The sequence below is a fragment of the Falco rusticolus genome, chromosome 9, assembly GCF_015220075.1.
Source record: "Falco rusticolus isolate bFalRus1 chromosome 9, bFalRus1.pri, whole genome shotgun sequence".
Lineage (NCBI taxonomy): Eukaryota > Metazoa > Chordata > Aves > Falconiformes > Falconidae > Falco > Falco rusticolus.
The window spans coordinates 47,826,708-47,849,436 of NC_051195.1; the positions used below are offsets into that span (position 1 = coordinate 47,826,708).

Below are 22,729 nucleotides of genomic sequence, written 5' to 3' on the forward strand. Positions count from 1 at the left end.
AAACGCCACCACCACTTCCAGACTTTGTTTCTGTGCCAAAACTGCTCAGAACCCATAAGCATGAGCATGTGCACTTAAATTCAAGAGGTTTTAAAGTAAAACTAAGCCTAGTGCTAAGGCAATCATCACACTGCTACCCCATCTTCTTTTACCTCTGCAAATACCAGCTGGTCTTTGCAGAAATTATGGTTTGGTAATTACTCAGTCAGAAAACTTGGAAAGTTAGCATTATTTTGTCTTTGTACCGTTCAAACAGATCTATCACACGTATCTTTTATCCTCTTCAAAATCTTTCATCTTGGTTTGCACTTTGAAACCTTAAAATCTGTTTATCTTGCTAGAAAGGCTTTTGAGGATAACATAGCAAGCTTTCTTCAAATTGCATTTCTTGAAATTAATGTCAAAAATGTCTGGTTTGATATTTTGATTAAAGGGCCCCAAGTCAATATGCATGGACAGATATGGTATTTTGAATAACTGGGCAGAGGGGGAGGAAAGTTCTCCATGCTGAGATTTGCAAGTGCTTTGGAGAAAAACCAAACCAAAAGCCTAAAAATAATCTCCTTAACAATGCTGTTAAGGCAACCTGCATCAGAAAACAGTCCGCAAAGAAAAGAGGAGGTCCAAAAATCAGTGTGCAAAGCACTGTGACTCTCCTTTGCTGGTAACAGCTTCATTTAAATCACCTTTTACTCTTCCCTTCTGAGAAGCAATGCAGATACGAAGCCCTGGTATATGCATCTGGACAAGTAAAGCAAACTGCCTGATGAATAGCAGGCAATGAACAAAATATATCTGTCCCCAGCTCCTCTTGTTCATGGGAGTATTGCTGCCTACTAAATCTTGGAATTGCTTCACTGGCATTTATCACACAGTTATTAGCCATAATGAAACCCAAGCCCAGGAGAGTTCAGTGAGTACACCTACCTCCAAAACCTCTCACACAGGCTCCACAAAGTTTCACTTGTGTGAAACTAAATCCCCTTTTAATTCCCGTTGTAGCAATTAAAAGTCTTCCCAAAATATAGACGGGCAAACTTCAGCAGCGACGGGCACATCCCAATCTTGTGACAGCTCCGTGAAGGGGTGCTAAAAGTGCACCAGACCAACATTGTCCTGCTTGACCCCACAACCCACAGGGAGCAGTGCTGGGCTGCTGGGGGGATGCTCAGTGTCCCAGCCCACCTCTGCCCTCCCACACACCTGTATCCTTTGCAACAGCGTGGGGGCTCTGGCTGCCTTCCCAGTGGCTGGCAGAAACCTGGGACCCCTTGAAATTATGCCACACTTACTCATGACCATAAGCACTACTTTGCTTCCTAAACTAGCCAAAGAACTGATGAGATTGGTTTATTTTTTACCTTTTTTTAAGAGCAACTACACTTCTCCAACCACTTTAGCAGGCTGTGTTCTCCCCTACTAAAACCCTATTTCCAGTAACAGGCAATTACACACATGAGATCCTGATCCCCACTTTCATATTGCCCATGAAGCAATAAGCAGGGGTCTTAGCTCGCACATCGGAGGTGTAAACCTGAAATACCTCTTGGGTATTTGTCCAGCTGGCTGGCATTTTTGACGAGTCTTCCCTATGTCACGCTGCATTAGCCTTTGCCTTAGTGCATGGGAATCTCCTTCAGCCAGGCAAGTCATGTCCTTTTCTCTGCTCATCAGTCCTTTTCTCTGCTCATCAGCCAACAGATTCCCTGGAGCCTCCTCTTGCACTGGAGCAACCCTGCAGCCCTCCCCTAGACACCCGCTCTCCCGGCGCTGCTGCAGGCGCAGAGTTTGCGCCCTCTCCCCACGAGATGCTTTGCCAAGAAGAGGCTGAGCTCTCACATCGGAAAGCTGCGCCATGTGTTTCCCTGCCTGAACTTTCCTCCTCTTCCATTTCCTTTTCCTAACTACTAAAGTGGCCCTTGAGCCTCTTATTTCCTCTTCCCTTTTTTTTATTTTTTTTTTCCTTAAGGTCCTTCTATCCAGTCTTTAATTCCTCTCTCTTAGAAAGTTCAAGCTTGGCCAAAGATTTCTGGCTTTTTGTCAGGAAACAAAAAAGTTTCCCATCCATGGGCTCCCTCTGGTTGGCATTCACTTCCTCAATCCACTGGAGCCTTTTCTGTTCCTCTCTGTGTATCACTTTGGGCTGCTCAACCTCCTCCACCACATTTTTTTTTAATCCCCAGTTGGCTGGGCTCGATCCCCGCCACGCCACCAGCCCTGGGGGTGGCTGGCTCTCCTCCTGCCTCACTCCAGCTGCTCAGCTCTTTGCTTGGACACTTTCCCCGACACCTTTTCAATTCAGGCTCCCAGGTCCAACTCCAAATACGTTGGCCAACTTTTGCCGTCTCTTCCGCCACTCTCCAGTGCCTCCCTAAAAGCCTTGAGTTTTGACAGCCCCACAATTCATTCTCCATTTCAGGAACCACCCCAAACCTCTGGCAATTCCCACCCTACCTCCCAGGAAACATCATCCCACTATCGACTCCCCTTGCTGATGATGCTCCTGGATAACAAATAATTTGCCTCGTCTGGAGCAGTATTTTCCCGCACGGTGAGCTATACTGCATGCAGCCCGGTGACAATTTATCTCAGTCTCATCTAAGGACAAGACCAACACTGACCTATTTGAGCACCAATATAAAAGGCAAGAACTGGGCAAGTCCTTAGAAAAGTCTCAGTGCGATGTATTTCAGTTAAAGCATATTAAAGTGCATGTAACTAAAACTGTAATGGCTCCAACAGAAACGTCAGCTGTGGGATCTGGACTGACCTCTAAGATCTGTGCACAAAACAGAGGGGCTCTCCCTGGGTGTATGCAGTAGTTTGAAATTAAGGGTTTGTCCCAGTGTTGAAATGTTTTTTAAAAAATTACGGTCTGAGAGGTGCTATTCAATGAGAATGACAAAATAAAAAACATTGATGTTCTCCATCCAATCAACATTTAAAGGATTTATATTAACAGCCTTGAAATAAAATGTTTTAACTTAGATTTTAACATTCACCCTCATTTTTCTTTTTGTTAGACAAGCACTTCACACAGGGAAATTCAGATGTCAGTATGAACAGATTTTTCCAGGGGAATAATCCTTAACCAGATTCTAAATGTCTGTGTTCCGCACCCTGAAATATCTGGAGTGAAAATATTTTACAAGAGACTTCCTCTTCCAAGAGCTGCCCAAACCACTTACAGATTTACCATATGGATGATCACATCTCCTTTGCTCTCAGGGCTATGACATACCAGGATTAATAAAAAACAAAGAGAAAGGAAAAAACACTCATTAAAATTACATCGGTCTCATTGTAGGTGATGACAGTACTCGTGGGGAGTTCAGCTTCCACGGCGTTTTCAGTGAGTCCACCCTGGGGGTCCACTTCTTCGTTGTAGTTGACATCTTCATAGGGGAGAGGCGTGAAGTACTCTTCATTAATGGTTTCATAGTTGTACTCATCCACAAGCGGGTCATCCACTGTAGCATCCTCTTTCGCCTGCTTGCCAGGGTCCCCTCCATCAGGTGATGGTGTGGGGGCAGGGTAGTCCTATTGCAGAAATCAAATGCCAGAATGAGGGGTGGGGGAAAAATAAAAGAAAATTCTGCATCATCCTCCACCTCCCCTTCTATAAAGGTGCCATTTGTCAACCACAGCTTTGCCAGGACCTCACACTGGTACCTGCTTGGTTTCAGGTCTCTCTCCAGCAGCCACTTCGGGAGCGCTGGGTTTGGCGGTGGGTGCTTCTGGCTTTACAGCTTCGTCAACGTCTTCGTAGTAGGGGTACTCATAGTAGTAGGTGTCACCTTCTCCCTCCCCATCGGTGTACTGCGAAGAGAAGATGAGAAGCAGAAAACAGACATTTTTAGACATCATGTCAGCATGGCCATGTTGTGATACAGATCCATGCAGTGAAATCTTTCCCTTCCTCTTGTTCACCAGCTTCCATGAAACCTTCTCCAAGAGGCTGGCTTTGGGCTGCTTTGGCAATGGTTGTGATCTGAGGAGGTTCCCAGTCACCTCTCGGTCCTGTGGCACGTTCTCCCTTATCAGAGAGGATGGACCTACCCTGCAGCAGTTCAGTCACCCAAAGTAACACAATAAAAAAAGAAAAAAAAAAAATTATATATATTTTTTTAACCTCAGACTGTTGAGACCTCCCAGGTCACACATCTGACATATCGAGAGAGGGGAAGAAAACATCGGAACCGTGCAGCTGCTCTGAGAAGCAGGGATGCTGTTTTCACTCATTCAACTGCACTAATCGCATCTGTGTGACTTCCCATCTGCCCGTGGCCCGCAGGCAGGAGGGCTCGGAAAACAAGATATTTTCAGCATTTTCCACAAGGCGTCAGTCATTCTTCAAAATGAAATACAAACAAAACATTTGGTTACAGCCCGGCATGGCAAATTTCTTTGCTGGTCCATCGCTCTCACTGGCAGCCAATGCCGGCGTGTGGAAGAGTTATTCTTACACGGAGCAACACAGCCCTAAGACAAGCCAACCCTTGTTGAACTGCTGGCTCCAAAATAAGAATTTTATTTTCCTGCTACCACATCTTTTGACCACGCCGAAGACTATTTATTTTACTTATTTATCGTTTCTCCAGAAGCACTGGCAGAGTGGTTATGGCACTTCCCTGGGGTTGGGCAGCTGTGCCTCATCCATAAGCATCGCTCTGCTCCCCAAAGCTCTGCTAGGCACAGGTTTTTAATACAAACCCAAAAGCTAAGCCAGAGCGGGCTGACAGCACTACAGCTTTGTGGGCATTCGGCAGGAGCCTGCAGATCTGAGAGCAGCTGAAAGCAAGAGAGTGCACGGACCAACAAATCAGCCCAGGAGAGCAGCCAAGATGCTGAGAAGTGTCTGAGGGTGCCAGACACTAATTGCTGTGAGCTGAGTCTAAGACCTCTTAAAAGTCTGTAAAATTCAGGTGATGCTCTTCTAGGAATCAGCCACACAGACATGACTAATTGAGCAGCAGAAATAAAAGGCATCCTGTATCAGGGTGGGTTTTTTTCTTTTCTTTCTTTTCTTTTTTTTTAAAGAAAAGGTCCGAGGCCAACTCTTTGTAGAAAAGATACTGAGCACAAGAGCTTATACAGATGAGCGAGGAGCGTTCCTGCCAAAATGAAATTCCAATGTCAAATTCATAGGCAAAAGCGTTTCCCCCTTCTTTAACACCTGTAGTTTTAAAGAATGGTGAAAAAGAACTGCTTAATCTTTTTACAAGTTCAATAGTAAAGTTGGAAATTTAAAAGCAAGTGCCTGTTTTGGATAGGATTCGACCTGCAAGGGAAGGTCAGTGTTTCACACTCAGCTCAGGCTGTCTCTCCCACAAGTTTTTGAGCTCCAAGCAAATATTCATTTCAGTCTGGAAATGCAAGGAGCGCAGAAAGGAAGGGAAACTCCCGAAGGCAAGAGCCAAGACCAAAACCTGCAAATCCTAAACCCAAGCTGTCTCAGCTCTTACAGATGAGTTGCAGGGAACCTGAACAGGAGGAAGAAGCTGAGTGTGTTTCCAACCGCAATATGGAGCTGGCTCCTGGTGCCCCAAAAGCATCCCCAAACCCTGCAAGGGACTCACATATTCATCCTGGTTGGGGTCCTGGGACTGGGGGGAGTCTGGGATGGCGGTGTCGCAGTCAGGGCTGTAGTGTTCACAGTAGTCATAGGCTGCTCGGGGGTCTGCCACGATCAGGAGCTGCTGGATGTCACCCTGCAGAGAAGGGAAGATAAGAGTGTCAGGGGGATGATGGATGGTGCACGTGGAGCCACCAGCCTGAGAACGCAGTCAAGAGGACAAACACCACCAAGAAATGGAGAGCAAAACACTTGGCAGGGCCACCTCCCTGACCAGGGCATGTCACCTGAGATGAGCCAGGCAAAACCCCTCCATGTCCAGGGCAGGGTCAAGCAGCTGCTTATCTCTGGCTGTTCCATGAGGTGTAAAGGCGCTGTCCTTCATACCCCGTCCCAAATGCACCTTCCCAAAAGATAACCACATCTGCAGAGAGGTCACCCCCACATCTGCAATGCAGCAGCACTGACAGCCCTGGGCAAGGCAGGTGCAGTAAAAAGAAAAGGGCTCTACACACCCTGAATCAGCAGTGTCCTGTGGACAATAAAAAAAAAAAAACAACAAAAAACACACACACCAAAAACCCCCACTTCCCTGCCTGGTCCTGTGCAGCTTCACAAGCTCCAGTCCAAAAGGCTGTTCATTGGCCTCAAAATTTCTCTGTTTCTCCCACCCCATCAGTTGGACTCATGAAAGACATCACCACCACCAGCCCTTTCTATGTCCTACCTCACCTCAATTTTCCACCCACAACAGTGAAGCAGACACAGAAAGAGATTAGAAATGCAACTGATAATCCGAAAAAGAGAAAAGAGGGAGGGGGGTTGCAATGGTTTATTGAAAACCAGGTGCAGAACAAGGCCATGAGGCGATAAGGCTGCTTATCAGACCCCTCACTATACAGCGAAGGAAGTTAGAGCTGAAATCACGCTTTAGTTTCCTAAAGAACCACCACAGTGCTTAACCACAACACCAAAAACCAGTTTACTCAGTAGACAGTTGCATAAGACAAGACTTTACTACTTGGATTATTAGAGCTGATACTTTAATTAGGGGAAAAAAAATCTTATTTAATAATAGAAAAACATGGCTAAGGCATCAGGGGAAAAAGAAGGAGCATTACAGCAAAACTGGGAGGATGACTTGGGCATGTAATGGGAACCAGAAGCTCCGAATGGAGCCTGGCCAGACGGGTGAACAGCCCCATGGAAAACCAAAGGATATTTTTGAAATTACGGGCCAAATCTGCCTTTGTGCATGCAGGCTGCAGACGGTCCAGCCATGAGTGCCACTGGATCCATGGGGAGCTCAGCCTCCCATGAACATGTACCATCGACTCCACCAAAAAAAACCAACAAACAAACCAACAAAAAACCAGCATTGTTTACACTTTTGGCAGAGATCCACTGGGAACAGAGGTTGTAAGGACTGTGGGGACCCAGCTCCGAGGGACAGGGACAGCTTGTGGCTGCCTGGGGTTTCCCTTCTTGATTTCCAGGTTATCACATCCATCTCTGCAGCACCTCACCGTAATGTCTGAGCACCTCTCGGATGCTACACAACTTAAAACTGAGCATTGGTTTAAGCTTATTAGTCATTGTTTCCTGTGAATAACCTTTAAAAAATTAACAGCAATGTCTGCAAAGTGGTTTTCAATTTTCTATTTTGAGAAAGAGAAATAGTCTCTTTCCTTCCCTTTCCTTCCCCCCCATAAATCTGTAGAACAGTTCTGTCATTACTGTTCTGGATTTTTTTTTTCTTTTTATTTTTTGTCCCCTCAACGTAACCACCAAACATAGGGATGCAGTATTGGGGAAACAGAAAATGCCACATTTTTGTCTTGTAAAACATTTCCCATTTCCAGACAGCTCTGGCCATCACCTGACAACATGACCTGCATGGGGAACTTGGCCATGGTGTGACCTAGAGGACTTCGCCCAGCCCTGAGCAGAGGCTTGAAGGAGCCAGGGGGTGCGATGGGGTTACTCACACCCACATCACCATCCCACCCTTCAAAGGTAATTCTGAGCCACAATCCCTTTGGAACTTTCTCGAGTGGAGGATGCCCAGCGCAGCCAAGGCAACTTGCTTTAAGTTGATGGTGTGAAGGTCCCTCCAGCTGCTATTTCTGCACCCAGGACCTCAGCCACCCCTGCCCCTCATTGACACCCCAGTTAAGCCATTTATGCCCTTCTCTCATTTAGGTGGTTAAAGCTCCCCAGTTTCCACAGGGTTATGGGGACTGTCCAGCACTGTTGGGATAAGCTGAAATAAAACAGCCACACAAGCAGACTTAGTACTTGTCTCCAAGAGGCAAGGAAGGAAGGCTGAAAGCTTTTTCTTCCTGATAAGGTTGGATTTACACCTCAAGGAGAGCTGATAGTCTGTGTCCTATAAGTGACCAGGACTATAACTGTGTTTCCTCGAGGAACAGATAAAGCAAAGAAAGGCATGTTGGCTAAACACAGTGCAAAAGGTTAAGCAGAAGAGAATTTGCTAAAGCTGAGTTTGCTTTTAATCTCAGCTGATGGCAGCTCCTGAGCTCTGCTGGGGGAGAAATCCTGGCCTGATCCCACCCTGCAACACAACAGGAGCTGAGCATCCTCTGGGTCCCATGGCTCAAGGCACTGGCAGCACCTTTGAGTACATGGAAGGACATCACCTGCATGTCCCAGGAGCCACAGGCTCAAGCCTTGGGGTCACAGCAGAAACCCCAGCCCCACTCAACACCCCAAAGGACAGTGTTGACCTGGTGGTTGCTGCTGAGTGAGCAAGGGAGGATGAACAATGGAAGCTTCCTGCTAGTTCTGGGTCAAGAACCTGAGAAAATCAGTGCGTTACTGAATAAATTTGGTACACGAAGGGTGCCAGGAAAAAGCGTGAGCCGCATCAGACAGCTCCTTCAGAGCTCACCACGCTTCATGAGCATCGCTCAACATGCCTACTATTTTCCCATTTCCTTTTCAAACCAAATCAATCACCCTGCCTAGCAAAGTTCATCCTTTTCTTGTTGTTCCAGCAGCAGCGCGCAAGCATGCAAAATCAAAAGAAAAACCAATGCACCCAATTTTGGAGGAATGAGAGCCCCAGGGAGCATCTGAACTCAAGTACACTAACATGGGTTGAGCAGCTTAGTGGTAGGGGAAGGAGGAGAGCTCTCGGGGTTGCTAGACCATTCATCTTTGTTTCATTAACAGCAAGTGCACAGCACTGGTGGATACCCTGTGTTAACACTTGTAAAAAGCAGACAGGAGTAAAACCTTGTTAGAAAGATTCCCAGTCAACTGACCTCATCCCTCAGTGCAAAATAATAAAATGGGCTAATTTAGCCTGTAATAAAAAGCCCCACTATCTGAACTTCACAAAAGATGCACAAAGCTCTGCTGTCAAGAGCCCCATTTCTTTGATTTAAAAAGCCGACTTTAAATAGAGCAAGCCGTGATGGGAGGTTCACAAGCCTTTTGTGTCCTCTCAAGTGTGTTGCCGCTAATAAATTTCACCAAGAGATAGCTGCCCCCAGCCCCGGCGTGGGCTGACAAAGGCGGCAGCCAGCTCCGCTCCCCTTCCTCACTCAAGTGTCTATTTGTTTCACTGTTACGGTTACACAAACCACCCAAGCCTCTCTCCTTCCTATGTCAGCATCTGCTTTTTCAGCAAAAGCAGCAATAACGAAGATACTGTTAATTCCCCCCCAGCACATGCACACACAAGACCTATGGATTTTCCATGAAGCCTTTGTAAGAGAGCAAATTAACAATTACACTAAGAGAATGGTTTAAAGACTTTACCAGCCACGTCCTTTACGTTTTTAAAACTTATTTTCAAGTAAAGAGGTAGCTAAGTCTGGGAGCAAGGTAGTAACCTGCTGGTATTGCTCTGAAGGTCACCAGCAGTGTCCTCCAGCCCCAGCCACCCATGCAGACGGTGGGGAAAGTCCTCTTTTGGCACATGAGCAACTCAGGCGCATCTGGGCATACGGAGCTCAGGAAAGTGCTCCAGAAACTGGGCTACTTCTTAGCATGCAGAGGCAAGGCACAGCTGCACTTTCCTAGTTTGACAAGAAAAAAAATCTGAAGCAGAGGGGAAAAAAAAAAAGGTCAATTTTTGCCTGAAAGTAACCAATATTTCATCCATCAGAAGAGCTAGTTTTTAAAAAGGGGAATAAATCACATTTTGACCTTTATTCCTAGAGCTTTCCATGAAGAGGAAGAGGCAGGACAGCACATTTATGAAAACGATTGTGAGTTGCGAGGCTTTTACTTGCTCTACCAAACAGATCTAAGCGCTAACTGTCAGGACCAGTAAGAATCTGTCTGACATTTATGGTAAAGCCATTTATGCCTGATGACTCATTTGCTTTATGGATTAAGTTCCATCAAGCCAGTTTAATTCAACTTCCCAGCCAGATCCCAGACAAGACTGGAAAAGCTCTTCTGGAGCATTTTTTAACACTTATTCTATATGCGTGCAAAAATGTCACATCGCTTCCAATGACATCAACTTCAGTAACTTGGAGAGATCGCTGTGGTTCAACAAAAACAGCTGGCGAGGATAATGGGAGTGACTTCATCTGGCATTGGCAGCAGCTCCATAAATACTGGGATTCTTCAGGGCTCTCACTGCAACGTACTGATAATTAACTGGGCTGTTGTTTTAGTGCATTACCCCAGAAGTCTTAGAGACTCCTTAACACCCATAAGAATAAATACTGCTTGATGTGCTTTTTTTAACTCCTACATTTAAACTGGATAACCACAGGCCCAGGATGTACAATTGTACCAACCCCCAAGACAAAGAAATTCTTAAAAATTATTGGAAGCAATTGGGATGTTGCTGACTTACAACAACAAACTCACCGGTTCCATAAATGCAAACCCAGTCCAGTGGCTTAAGAGTGGCAAAGGTTCAATGCAGCTTTATGATGAAGTGAAAGCTTAGAGATCCCAGCCACCAGTGAGCTTCCAAAAAACCTAATCCCTGTCTTGGAGACAGCCTGCCAGCCCTCAGATGTTCCACTTGATAAAACCTGTCATCAGCACTTGCCCATGGATGGAGGCTCTCCACTAAGGACACAGCAGCTGCCCTGCTCCAGGGCGCCAAGCAGCTCCTTGTCTGCACTGGTTGGAGTAAGAGTGGTATTGGAGAAGTCAGTGAAGAAAGGAGTAAGGAAGCCCACCGTGCCCTGGCTCTGCTGGTGTAGTGAGACCCCAGAGGTACAACAACTGCTCAGAGGATCGGCACATCCTTTGTTGTACCGGCATCATCCCCGGGATGTTCATTTAAAAACAGCTGCTCCAGGAAAGAAGCCAAATCGCAGCAGTGGGGTCAGATGAAGCCTCCTCACCCCCACCAGCTCCTGTACCTGTGCCCTGAACCCCTCTCGCTGGCCAGCCACAGGCAGGAGCCAGCTCACCAGATGAAGCAACTGGTACCCAAAAGGCATCCTTTGAGCTTCCAAAATTTTCGTGCTATGAAACAGGAAGGCAGTAGTTTGTTGTCTGGCTCAAAAAGAAAAAGAAAAGGCTTGACTCACATGCAGTCATGAGTCAGCTACAAATACTTGGTGGTTTGGATAAATCCAACCCGGATGTTTGCTTCCCCATCCTGAGCGGAGGGGCTGCAGGAACGGACAGGGCAGCTTTGCTGGGAGACCTCTGCTATTTCCCCTCTCGGGCTCCAGTTACAGCAAGAATGGCTCCCTCCGGCTTTTGGCACTCAGATAGGAGCCTCTTGAGCCCTCTTTAGAGAAAAAAAACAGGTTGAATTAGGCAGAAAAGGGATAGAAGGTTCACTAGAACCAAATATGGCTTTCAAGGGAAAAATCTGTCTTACAGGCTGATAATAGTTTCTTTTTCTCACGGCATCACCATCTGGAAGAGGAGGTACCCTAAGAAACCCTGCTTTCATGACACGTCAGCCTAGTCCTGCATCCCCACCTCAAAGCTACATTGTTAGCATTTCTGGTATTAACCTTACAGAAAAAAAAACCCTACGGCAAGTATTTGGACAATCCACATGCCTCTTTCCCTGACCACAGCAACAAGAAGAAAATAAGCTCTTTAGCTCAAAGGTAATTAACCTCCGCAGTAATTTTCAACCTTTATATTTTATAATCCCAGGGATGAACCCAATTTCCTATCATACAGGGATCCATTAGCTCCCTGTTAGCCCTGGCCACTGGCTTTGAAGGAGCAGGGCAGGGAAGCGTGGTCCCCTCCTCTGCCCCTCTTCCCCCTTCCCTGAACCTGCTGCCCTCCCCTCCGAGCTGTCCTCAACACCCAGCCCTGCTCCAACTGCTGGAAAGGGATGGATGGATGGATGGTTGGGCAATGCCACGTCGTGCTTCCTCCATCCATCACTGCTGCGTCCCTGGGTCAGCCACTCCACGGCTGTTTCTTAGAAAAGCAGTTTTTTCGGAGCAAGGGGCTGTGTTTCATACACACTTGCAGAGACCACAGCATGCAGTAGGTCTGTCAGTGTAACATCGCAACACAAATTATGAGCAGTTTAGCAAGGACTCCTTAACTGGAAGGGAAGGACAAGCAGTTGTCTAAGAGAAGAACAAAAGCCAGATGGCTTTGCTAATTCTGGAAAGCTGTCCTGAAGAAGCTGTTGCTCTGCCAATACCAAAATACCAGTCAAGGACTCGAGTCATTAGCAGAGCAGCAGACGCTAATACGAGGTTCATTTCCAGGCAGCTACTTCCCCAGCCCAGCCCCAGCTCCGATAACCACGCAATGTAAATAACACCCTACCCTAATGTAAACACTCCCCTGGCAGCAACCACAGCCGCCGGCGCAACACCAAGCACTCTCTGTGCTTGCCGGAGCAAATGTGAAGCCAGAGCTTATGCCAAAGTCCTTTTTTGTTTAAGTGACAACGCAGAGCTAATTCCCAAAGACAATATACACAGTATTCATCAGCAGTATGGATTATTTACATGACAGCACTTTACAGGCGACAGATGGACCCATCCACCATTCCAGTTTCCTATCCTCAACGGGTGAAAGATTTTCTTGCCTTTCCAAATGGCTGAGTATGTCAAACCCATTAATCATTGCTGACTTCTTCCTGCCACTTTCCCTAGATTCCTCACCAAATCCTGACAGCCCAGAGCCCTTTGCTCTCTCCAGTCCCACACTACATCTCTACAGTTGCCCTTTCCTCAGCCCCCTGCTACCCTCAGGCACTTAACCATCACATCCTGCCCCGAGAGCTTCTCATGTAGGCGCTGGCATTGTCCTGAAGAGAACAGAAAAGGGATGAGATGAAAAAACCTGGCCAAGCTTAAATGGATATTTAATGATGGGGCAAGAGCCCAAGCCAAGCTCCAAACTCACCACCCGGACCGCACAGTCCCATCCTCCCTGCCTCAGCTCCCCATCCCTTCAATGCCAACACTGATTCATCCCCAGGCGCTTCGCCTAATTGAAACCTCCATCCTTTCAGAAGAGACATCTAATCACCGGTTTAAAGATCCCATAAAGCTCTGGGGCTGCTTTATGCTTTGAGGCAATCGCAGTTCACCTTATTCAGCCTTGACCCTGACTGACTGAAGGGGACCATAGTGCTCAGATGAAGCATTACGTGCGCATCACACAGTTTGTTACCCCGTGGCTCCCACTGTAAGCCATGAATGAGCATTGCTTCCAGCCAGCGACACGTCCTTCCTAGCTAAAAGCTCGTGCCTAGGCCTTGGAGGACAGTTTTTGTTCAAAAATTTACCAAATGGGTGGAAAAACCCAGATAAGGCAAATAAGCAAACTGCTGTTTAATTAAGATCCAAGATCTTAGGGGACACAGGGAGGAGAGGAAAAGAATCCTTAAGAAAGAGGCAGCTTAGAAAACAGGTGGCATTGGCAGAAGCACAGAAAGCATCAAATCTACAAAGTATTTACTGCAAGGTTATCGTAGCAATGCCTTTCTCCAGGCCTTTTGTTTCAGAGCTGGAAAAACCATGGTAGAGACAGGGCAGCATCCCTCAGCAGGTCTGCCCCACGCAGCCCTCCTCCAGCCGGGGCACTGATGGGGCAGGACCTGCAGAGCCTGGCTGCACACGAGGCGCAGGTACTGGTAGCAAAGGGGGTTTTCTTCAGGAAACGGGAAAATTTAAGCGGGGGAGGGCGAAGAAAAAAAAAAACCAAAAACCCACCCAGGAAAAAAAATCCAAGGATATACACAACCCCAGCAGGAACTGGACTGTGGTTTAAATCTCTTGTCCTTATAATGCCGGCTGAGAGGCTCCCACAGGAGCATCCCAGGTCAGGCAGTGCAGAGCATCCATCCCACGCACGTACTGGGGGACGTGTCCAGCTTTCCCTTGACTCATGTCTGCTGCTGCAAGCCACCAGACACGGGCTGCGTGCTCCCCAGACTGCCCTGCAAAGCGGACAAGTACTTTTATTAACTTGCAGCTAATGGCACAAGGGAACGGGACCCACCCAGAGAAGAAATGACTCCTCGGCTTCTGTTTATCCTCACAGATCTATGCAGGCGGCCTGACATCAGCCGCTGCAAACGGATGGCATCGCCACCATGCACAGAAGTTCTTTGGAACAGAATATTTGCAAACTTTGATTTTTCTCTTCCACTTCAAGCTCGCTGCTCCCCTGCTAACCCAGGTCCCTCTTAAAAGCGCCGTCATCCCCAGGGCTGGTGCTCCGCTGTTGATTTGTCTGCATTCCTCCTTTTTCCAGCAAGCACAAACAGCGTAACCCTACGGGATGGGAAGGGACGGCCAGGGCAAAGCAGCAGCCAAGCAGTAGGGACTGCAGGAAAGGAAAAGGCTGCCAAGGTGGCTTAAAAAATAAAGCAAAGACCTGCTAAAAACACCCAAAAAGAGACAGATAGCCTTAAATCAACAACCGTCATGCCTAGACACTCTGCCGGCTATTATTGTATATTTATGTCTGTTAAACAAACCACAATCTATCTGCTAGGATTTTGGGGTGTGAAAATCAGTTATGGACACAGAAAGCAGGATGCGACTGAACCTACTCTGCAGCCCCAGCCTGGAACGATGGAGAGACAGGGAGAGGGGCTGCAAGACTGCTGTGACAAAAGGCTGCTTTATATTCACTCCTTCTCTACAGCCCGGCCAAGCACTGTGGTAACACAGGCAAAAATAATACGAGAGGTTTCTGCAGCTATTTTGCAAAGAAGGGAAAAATAATCGTGCACAGTTCAGGTTTTTAAAGGAGAAAAAAAAAAAAAAAAAAAAAAGAGAGAAAGAAAAGAATCCCCTGACAGTACCACCTCTCTCCACACCAATAAAGAGAGGACATGACTCTCAAATTTCATTTTCCTATTGTAAAGTCAGTTCTTTATATTTGCAAAATGAGCATTTTTAAACTTTTTTTTTTAAAATAAATTGTGTGTTCTGGGCAGATGGTCTAAACTCCCCCAGCAGATTAGAAACACATGCGAAGAACAAGGAATCTAAACCACACATTTTTATTAAACTGCATGACTTCTAGTTCAAATTTCATCACATCGAAGTAAATATTTTCTCTCTAAAGTAGCAGCTGCATGTGAGGTTACGCAGATGTTTCATATATGTACACACGTGCACACATGCATGCAGGTGCCCATATATGCACACCCCATGCTCCCTGATAAACTTTCTAGCTGTCAATGTGATACCACTACCGCTGAAGCCAATTTTGCAATTTTTCTTTTAAAAAAGGAATCTGCCTGTACGCAATTTAAAAAAATCAAAGCTGCAAGGGTTGCAAAATTTCTGAAATACCAGATTTAAGGTTGCATACCCTAAATATATCACTCTGTGCAGACATATTAGCATACAGTCTTTAATTATTACCCAGGAACACGATACTTTTGCAGTGTTTCCACCTTGCGTGGTGCACAGGTAACAAAACCACTTTCCTCCACAGCCCCTTTGCAGGCTCCTCTAAGCTCCACTTTGCAGCTGCGGTGCTGCATACATGTTTTGCACATCCATACTGGTATCTAAGCATATCTATCTTCAAGTTAGCAGCGCTTAACATCTGCATCTGTAGATGTCACACTTAAACGAGCTCCTCCACTGATAGAGGAGGAAAGCATCCAGATTTGGGTACTTTTGAAAGGCTCTGACTTCCTAATGACTTAGTTTCCACTTCTGGCACGGGACACGCACCCTGCTAAAGCCTGACATATCCCTTGCGGCTTTCCTAAAGCCAAGCCTTAATCCTTATCCCTGACGTCTTTCCTGCAAAAGCTGGGATGTGTCAAACACAGCTATCGCCGGGTGTTTACAGAGCGCCTGGGCACTGCCTCCGGAGCCGAGCACGTGTTTCCCGCTGGAGCACTGACCACATGCCACATCCACAGGGACGGACCCTGACCCAGCCAGCACAGCCTTGGGAGCCCATGTCGGAGGTGCTGATCTTACCATGAAGCAACCTGTAGCTGAGGGCAGGCTCCCTGTCCGCCCAGCCCTTTGGAGGACACCAGTGCTCTCCATCAGCCTTGAACCCCTCTCCTCTGAAGGGCTGACCCACACCAGCTTGAAGCCAGCTGAGCACGTGCCATCTACCTTCCTCACCAGTCACCCAAGCCAAGCCCTAATAATGCTGCAGATGATGGAAATCCCAACCAGATGCAAAGCCAAGCCACAAGACCTGCTCATGGTATCCACCAGTGCTCTGCTTTCAGCCCCAGCCATGCAAGAAGCCCACAGCCTCAGCTGGTGAACACCAGCTCCAGGGGGAACCTTAGGGCTGGAGGATGAAGAACTGCATCCATTTCCAACCAGCAGCCTGCTGTGGCTCTCCTGGCCAGCTGAGGACCAACCTCAGCTGACACTCATGAGAAACCATTTGCAGGTCTCCTGCAGTAACACCTTCCCCAAGAATGGAAAATGGGACAGGAGTTGGAGTCCCTTGGATCGCGGAGACCGAGTCACCAAAGGTTCTCATAGCTGTGGGATGGAAACCTTGCAATGTGATCTTTCTAGACCATGCTTGACTGGAAGAAATAACCCCTTTGCTGGCTTGTTTTTGAGCTGCTGGCTAGGCAAAGGTGTTTCTTCTATTTCAGGGGAAGAGTGAAGAAGAAGAAAAAAAAAAAAAAAAAAGGTAAAAAACCTGACTGCAGAGAACCCTTCCAAAGTGACTCAGTTTTCTTTGGCTGCTCCAGATCTCCCATGAACACGGTAAATAGTCTGCCTTTCTTTTCCCCTCTCCAGTTTTGACTGAAAAATAGGAAACCCAATTCTGAGAAGAGCTGGAATGAGAGAAAAGCAGGTTTAGACTCCGCATGCAGGGCCAGCTTGGCAGAAGGACTTGGCACACTTGCGCCATCTCCTAGGGAATCTGTGAGATGTTAAGGTCAGACCTGGTGTAGGTCCTTAGCAGACCTGATCTGTGCATACTCCTTGTGTGGGATCTTAAATGCCTCCATGCAGCTGGGCAGAATCAGTTCTTGCATTTTTGCCAGCACAAGATGCTACAGCAGAACAGGGTCTCTCCCTACAAGAGGAAATCGGAGCAGAGCTGTTGCACACATGGCAGGCACACCAGAGGGTAACACCTTCAACACAAGAAACAACCCAGCCTTCTGGCTACTTCTGTAATTACAACCACTAGCAACTAAATATTCATCTCTTGTGTAGATCAGAAATGACATCGGGAATTATTTGATTTGAAGGTTTAAACTAACACATGAAGAAGCATTCCCCCCTAATGAATTCATTAGGACAGCAATGCATTTTTTTGGCTGGTTTCCCCTGAAAGCAAGCCATGTGTGATCTCTTTGTGCAGCCACAGGTGTGTCCGTCTATCTCAATAACTCTTGAATCTGATAGCTGATTTCAATCACTTTTGACAGAGGAAAAAGGCTCAAGATAATTAAATTCTTATAACTGTCATGGAAACAGACAGCTAGGTAAAAGAAAGGCATCACACAAGTTCATTGTCTGAGGGGAGGCTTTGCAGCAAGTTCACATCTGATCAGCTATAGGCATGCACAGCAAGAACACATCTCTTTTCTTATGGTAGAAACATTAAAGTTTAAGCAACCACGAGACACAAATTAGAAGGAATCGAGACCTGACTAATCTCAAGGCATCTCTAAGATGCCCAGTTCCCGCAGTAACTGGAAAAAGATGAACTGAAGCACCACAAAATAAGCAGTTGTTCTTGCATTTCTGCCTATACATGGAAAACACCCTCTTCTCAATTTTCCAGACCCAAGGAGAATGGAGTTAAAAATGAAGTATCTCCAGGTCTCAGCAAGCCAGCTCCTCTGGCAGCTCCCCGAGGAACATCACAGAACACAGCAGAGCCCACGGGTTCCTTGCTACCTGTCATCAGACGCCAGCCACATGCAGGCTGGCATCGCCACCCATGCAACCTCAGACGAGCCTTTACTCAAAGAGCGTGGCTTCTTCATCTGCACAACAGACCTCTAATCGGTACTGGCTCTTCAGCAAACACGCGAGGATCAAACCCTAAGAGCAATTTTTTCCATATGACCACACAGCAGCTTGTCACTCTGTGATTTCTGCCTCCAAACTCTTCATTTGGTAGCTCAAAATCAGCATTTATGTCATACGCCACACAAATTGCAGCATTGATCCCTAAAAATAGAGGCCCCACAATCACCATGTGCTCTGTTGTCACTGTCTTTACATCTAGCCCAGAGACAACCTTTATAGTGTGGTCACTATATGGCTGTTGGTTGCCACACACACCCCCCCCCAGTGTAAACCTACAGGATAGCTTTTAAAGAAACACTAAAAACTGCTAAAAAAATTGTATTGCCAAGTTGCCAGGTATTCTTTAGATGTACCCATCATCTGTTTACGATATTAATATGACAAGCTGAGAGGGGCTTCATAGCAACAGATTATTAAAAAACCCCAAAGCTATCCATCAGATATCTACCCATCGGATATCTACCCAGAATTTAAACGTGGTTTTCTTTTTTAAGTTGTTGTCTATTCCAAAGTGTTCACAATGTAACGAGTGTGAATAACTCCACAGCAGAAGTTTTTTCAAGCAGTTCCTTCCGATTGTTTTCCAATAGGAGCTGATTTGGCTCAGGTCTATTCACACGGTGTGGTTTTGTTCCCTAATTGAAGCATCAAGTCAGATTATGCTTCTGAACCCTTACAAGCAGCAAATTAGTCTATTCCAAAAAAATAAAAAATCTCTTAATACTTGCTCAAAAGGTTTGCTTCCATGGCTATGCTTAAGCAGGGCAAGTCTGGAGGCACCTGGCAATAGGCTTTTGCAACTGTAGCCTCCTCTTGACAGTCAAGGAAAGACATTTTCATGCAAGCATAAAATCACAGGACAGTGTGGTAGTGCTCTGCCCAACAGGCATCACAAGGGCCCAGCAGGGCTCAGACCCCGCCAACCAGCGATGCTGACCGCTCCGACAATCTGGCAAGGTACCAGGCAAAGTTTGGCTTCAGATCACTGGTTGCAGTGGAAAAATTAAATTAAAAAAAAAAAATAAAAAGAAAGATTTTCCCCTCCTCTGCATGCACACCCTGCCTGATGCTGCTGCGGTGCAGGGGAGGAGCAGGCAGCAGCTTGCACCCACACCACCGTGCTCAGTCTGGGTGCTGATCGCTTTGGTGGTGCCTGAGGCCAGGGTGAGGGGACCAGCGCAGGTTGGTATTGCTGGGACAAGAGCCCCACGGGCAGCATCCCACAGAACCCACATTCAAGCCTGCTGGAAAGCCACATTAACCCATAGCCTGCACACTGTGGGAGGCATTTACAGAAAGGGAGGATAGTGTCAGCCTGACCTTCCACTGTCCGGCGTGGAAATGAAAAAAAAAAAACCAATAAAAAAATAACAACCCCCACAAAAGCCCAGCCCAGCCCTCTGAGAAATGAATAGGACAAAATGAATGGATGTCATTGTCTATCATGATCTGCCAGCCCTTTAACTAGAAGTTAATAAAGCTGAGAGGGAGAAAGATGAAACAATGAGCAGTTTTGAAATAACACCCTCATTTTGCATCCGGTGTATTCCAAATAACTGCCTTTCTAGAGCATACACTCAATATCCTGCGCTCCATAGAACAGGCTCAAAAAAGTGATTTTCTCCATCTTCCTCACTGCATTCATTAGGAACCCCTGGAAGAAACCCAAGTCCCCATTTCCCCTTGTCCTCCACCGCTCTTTGGGCACCAGGTAGCCCAGGGCAGGCCCAGCTCTCCCCCACTAGTGCCACCACTCTCCAGGTCCCCAGTTGTCACCACCCAAAGGTCATCCCCGCTGCAGCAGGGCCCAACACACGTGGCCTGATCAGGCCCCCCAGCCTGGCTGGTGTCCCCATCCGCAGCCTGAGGGTCAATGCCCTGCGATCCAGGCTCTGTTTCATGTACAGAATGAGGAAACTGCCGCCTTTTCCTTGGAGAGGAGATGCAGCCTGGAGGGGAGCAGTGTGCAGTCTCCGAAAATGCCTCATAAACCCAAATTAGAGCCTGAAAGGCCGCCAAAGGCTGCCCAGCCTTCACATTTCTTCTTGTGGTCGTGCAGATCTGACCACATACTCAAGCTCCCTATTTTCTTTACTGTTCCATTTAGTGCTGCATTTCCTCCATCCAACTTATCTCCTGATGTCACCGCCTTACCAAGGGCTGATCACACTGTTCCAAGTTTCCTCTCCTCATCCAAATCAAATAATCCGCTAATAACCAAGCTAAAGGGCTGGCTTTTTCCTATAGAAGTTATTTTTCAATGACATATGTGTGAACCATAAGGGATAGTTTAAAAACAGATTCTCCCTCATTACAAACTGCGGCACAGCACATCACGGCGTTGCTCTTTTGTGTCTTCCCGCTCCGCGCTGAACGATGCCGTTTCCTGGCTCTGGTTTCACGTTGATTTATTTCCCTTTCATCTATGGAAAATTAGGAACGAGATCAGCTTCTGCTGGCTGCGCCGCCCACACGAAGATGGATACGCCAGCGTATTGTAAGGGGGACTCTCTCACAGTGGAAAATATGTAGTAAAGTGAAGCTCTTGGCTTAAGTTACACATTTGAAAACTCGCTGTTGGAGCTGCATTGAAGCAAAGTGGAGGTAGTTGCTCAGTTTTTACTCAGCCCTGTATAAATGGGGGCACAGTGTCTGCCTGGGAGGTGTTGGTCCCAATGATCCAGAAAAGCTTTGGGCTTCGTTCCCACCCCTGGCTACAATGGAGGTGGGGGATGCCAAGGGAAAGAGAGGGTCTAGGGAAGGTGGTGAACAGTCAAGAGAGACTTGAGGAGCAGCCAGTCTTGGGACAGAAAAGGAGGCGGCTGCAGGGAAGAAATCCAACCCAAGGTCTCCAAACATTTAGCCATCCGTGATGGTCGAAGAGCAGATGACATTTTGCAGCTCCACCAGCCACTTCACACCACTGCTACAAGGGCAGGGAGAGCAGCCGGGGGCAGCCCCATGCTGCTGCTCTGTGCATTTCCTATCCTTTCCCCTCCTCACTCCCTAAACACTTCCCAAACTCCAGTACAAAACCCCAGGCAAGCCCTCAGACAGCTCCAAAGCCCACTGCTCATTTTGGAAAGCCTCAGCCCACCCCCCCCCAGTCTGGGCTCACTTCCATCACCAAAGGGTGGCTTTTTGCTTCTAGCATCACATCAGGGCTTCCTGCTCCCATCTCACAACAGCTGGAGCTCTTCTGGGTACTAAGGTACCCAAAACTGCACATCCCTTGGTTTTACTCTTTTTTTTTTTTTTTTCTTTTCTTTTCTTTTCTTTCCCTCATAGCTGAATTAACCTGCAAGCTGAGCTGCCATTTTCTCAGCCCCACAGACAGGCTTTTCCATCCCTTGGCTGCCACAACACCAAGATCCACCCTAAGGTTTTACCCTCAGCCCTCCACACCAAGGTGGCTCAGGATCAAGGGGTTTGTATATACAGAGGCTTTTAATCAGGACTTGGAATGTTTTCTGCCCCAGGAGGTAAATCCAGAATCCAGGTTTTATGGATTAAAGGGAATGGGGGGAAAATAAACCTGGCTGCCAAAGTTATCTCAGGATATAAGTGGGATTACATGCTTAGCTGTGGGGATAGCTGCTGACACACTCAGAATTTAACTCAACACCAACTTTTGGTTGGGAAGGAATTTTCTTGTGCTTGGCTGGTGACAAATCACCAAACCGTGGAGCACTGAGCATGACACATCTGCTGGGACCACCTGAGAAGGAAGCTTTTATGCAGGTTCCTATTGCTGTTCCCACCATTGCTGTGAATTTGGCCAGAGCTGCTCAGGAAAGAGCTGGAAATGGAAAGCTGAGCTAGTGTGCACATGCAGGCATAACACCTCTCTCCAAAAAACTGGACTACCTCCTTTGTCAACGTTCACACACCTCCCACCTCCATGCTCCAAAGTATTTCTGCAATTATGTTTCAACACTGCTAATTGCCCATGAAAGATGATTTAGGTTTGGTTTGGTTTTTTTGGGGTTTTATTTTTTTGGTTGTTGGTTTGGGTTTTTTTTTTTAATATTCCTGCAAGAGAACCTCTGTGCAGCATCACATATTCAGCATTCAAAAAGTCTTGCGTTTAAACGCAGAATCCTGCGCAGCCCCCGTAATAAAGCAAACTGGGCACTACCCAAGCTGTTCATCCCAAGAAAGGGAGCTGGGTTTGCACACCTTACGGCCTGAAGAGCAGATGGGACGTGCAGCCCAGAAATGTGGTTATCTGAACAAAACCCATTAAGGACCAGGAACGGATGCAGCGTGGCCGGTGTGGCCAGCAGCAGCTGAGCATCACAGCTCAGATTTCGATATTCTGAGCAGCAAGCTGGAAGAGGGTAAACATCATTTGCAGATAAATTTGCTTATGCAAGGCATCAAAGCCTCAGGAAAACCTTGCTATGTTTGCAGACATTCCAGAGCAGAGAACAGTGCACAAAAGTAATATTCACCACAAATTCTCTCATCTCCCCACACATTTCGCTTCAGTGGCTAAAGCACTGTCTGTTTGAGCAGACGACCTCCTGAACCACAGCCAATATGTGGCTACGTGTGGAGAACAATAAGCCCACGGTTAGAGACTTTTTTCTGTGTTCTTGGAGGGAACAGAAAACACACATACATACAAATACACCAATCCCATCCAATATTCTGCACAACTCATTAGGAATACCCTCTTCCAGCTTCCGTCCCTAGGGCGATGCATTTATTGTGA

The 22,729-nt window shown here is 47.0% G+C and overlaps 1 protein-coding gene across 2 annotated transcripts in view; it reads right to left on the minus strand.

The window, feature by feature from the left end:
• Positions 1 to 22,729, minus strand: part of COL5A1 (collagen type V alpha 1 chain) — a 160,382-nt gene that overhangs the window by 81,883 nt on the left and 55,770 nt on the right. For both annotated transcript variants that reach the window (XM_037399981.1, XM_037399980.1), the window contains exons 5-7: positions 5,580 to 5,711; positions 3,673 to 3,819; positions 3,292 to 3,540 (exon numbers count right to left, since the gene is read on the minus strand). In XM_037399981.1, the coding sequence (XP_037255878.1) occupies positions 3,292 to 3,540; positions 3,673 to 3,819; positions 5,580 to 5,711 (528 nt within the window). The remainder of the gene's footprint in view (positions 1 to 3,291; positions 3,541 to 3,672; positions 3,820 to 5,579; positions 5,712 to 22,729) is intronic.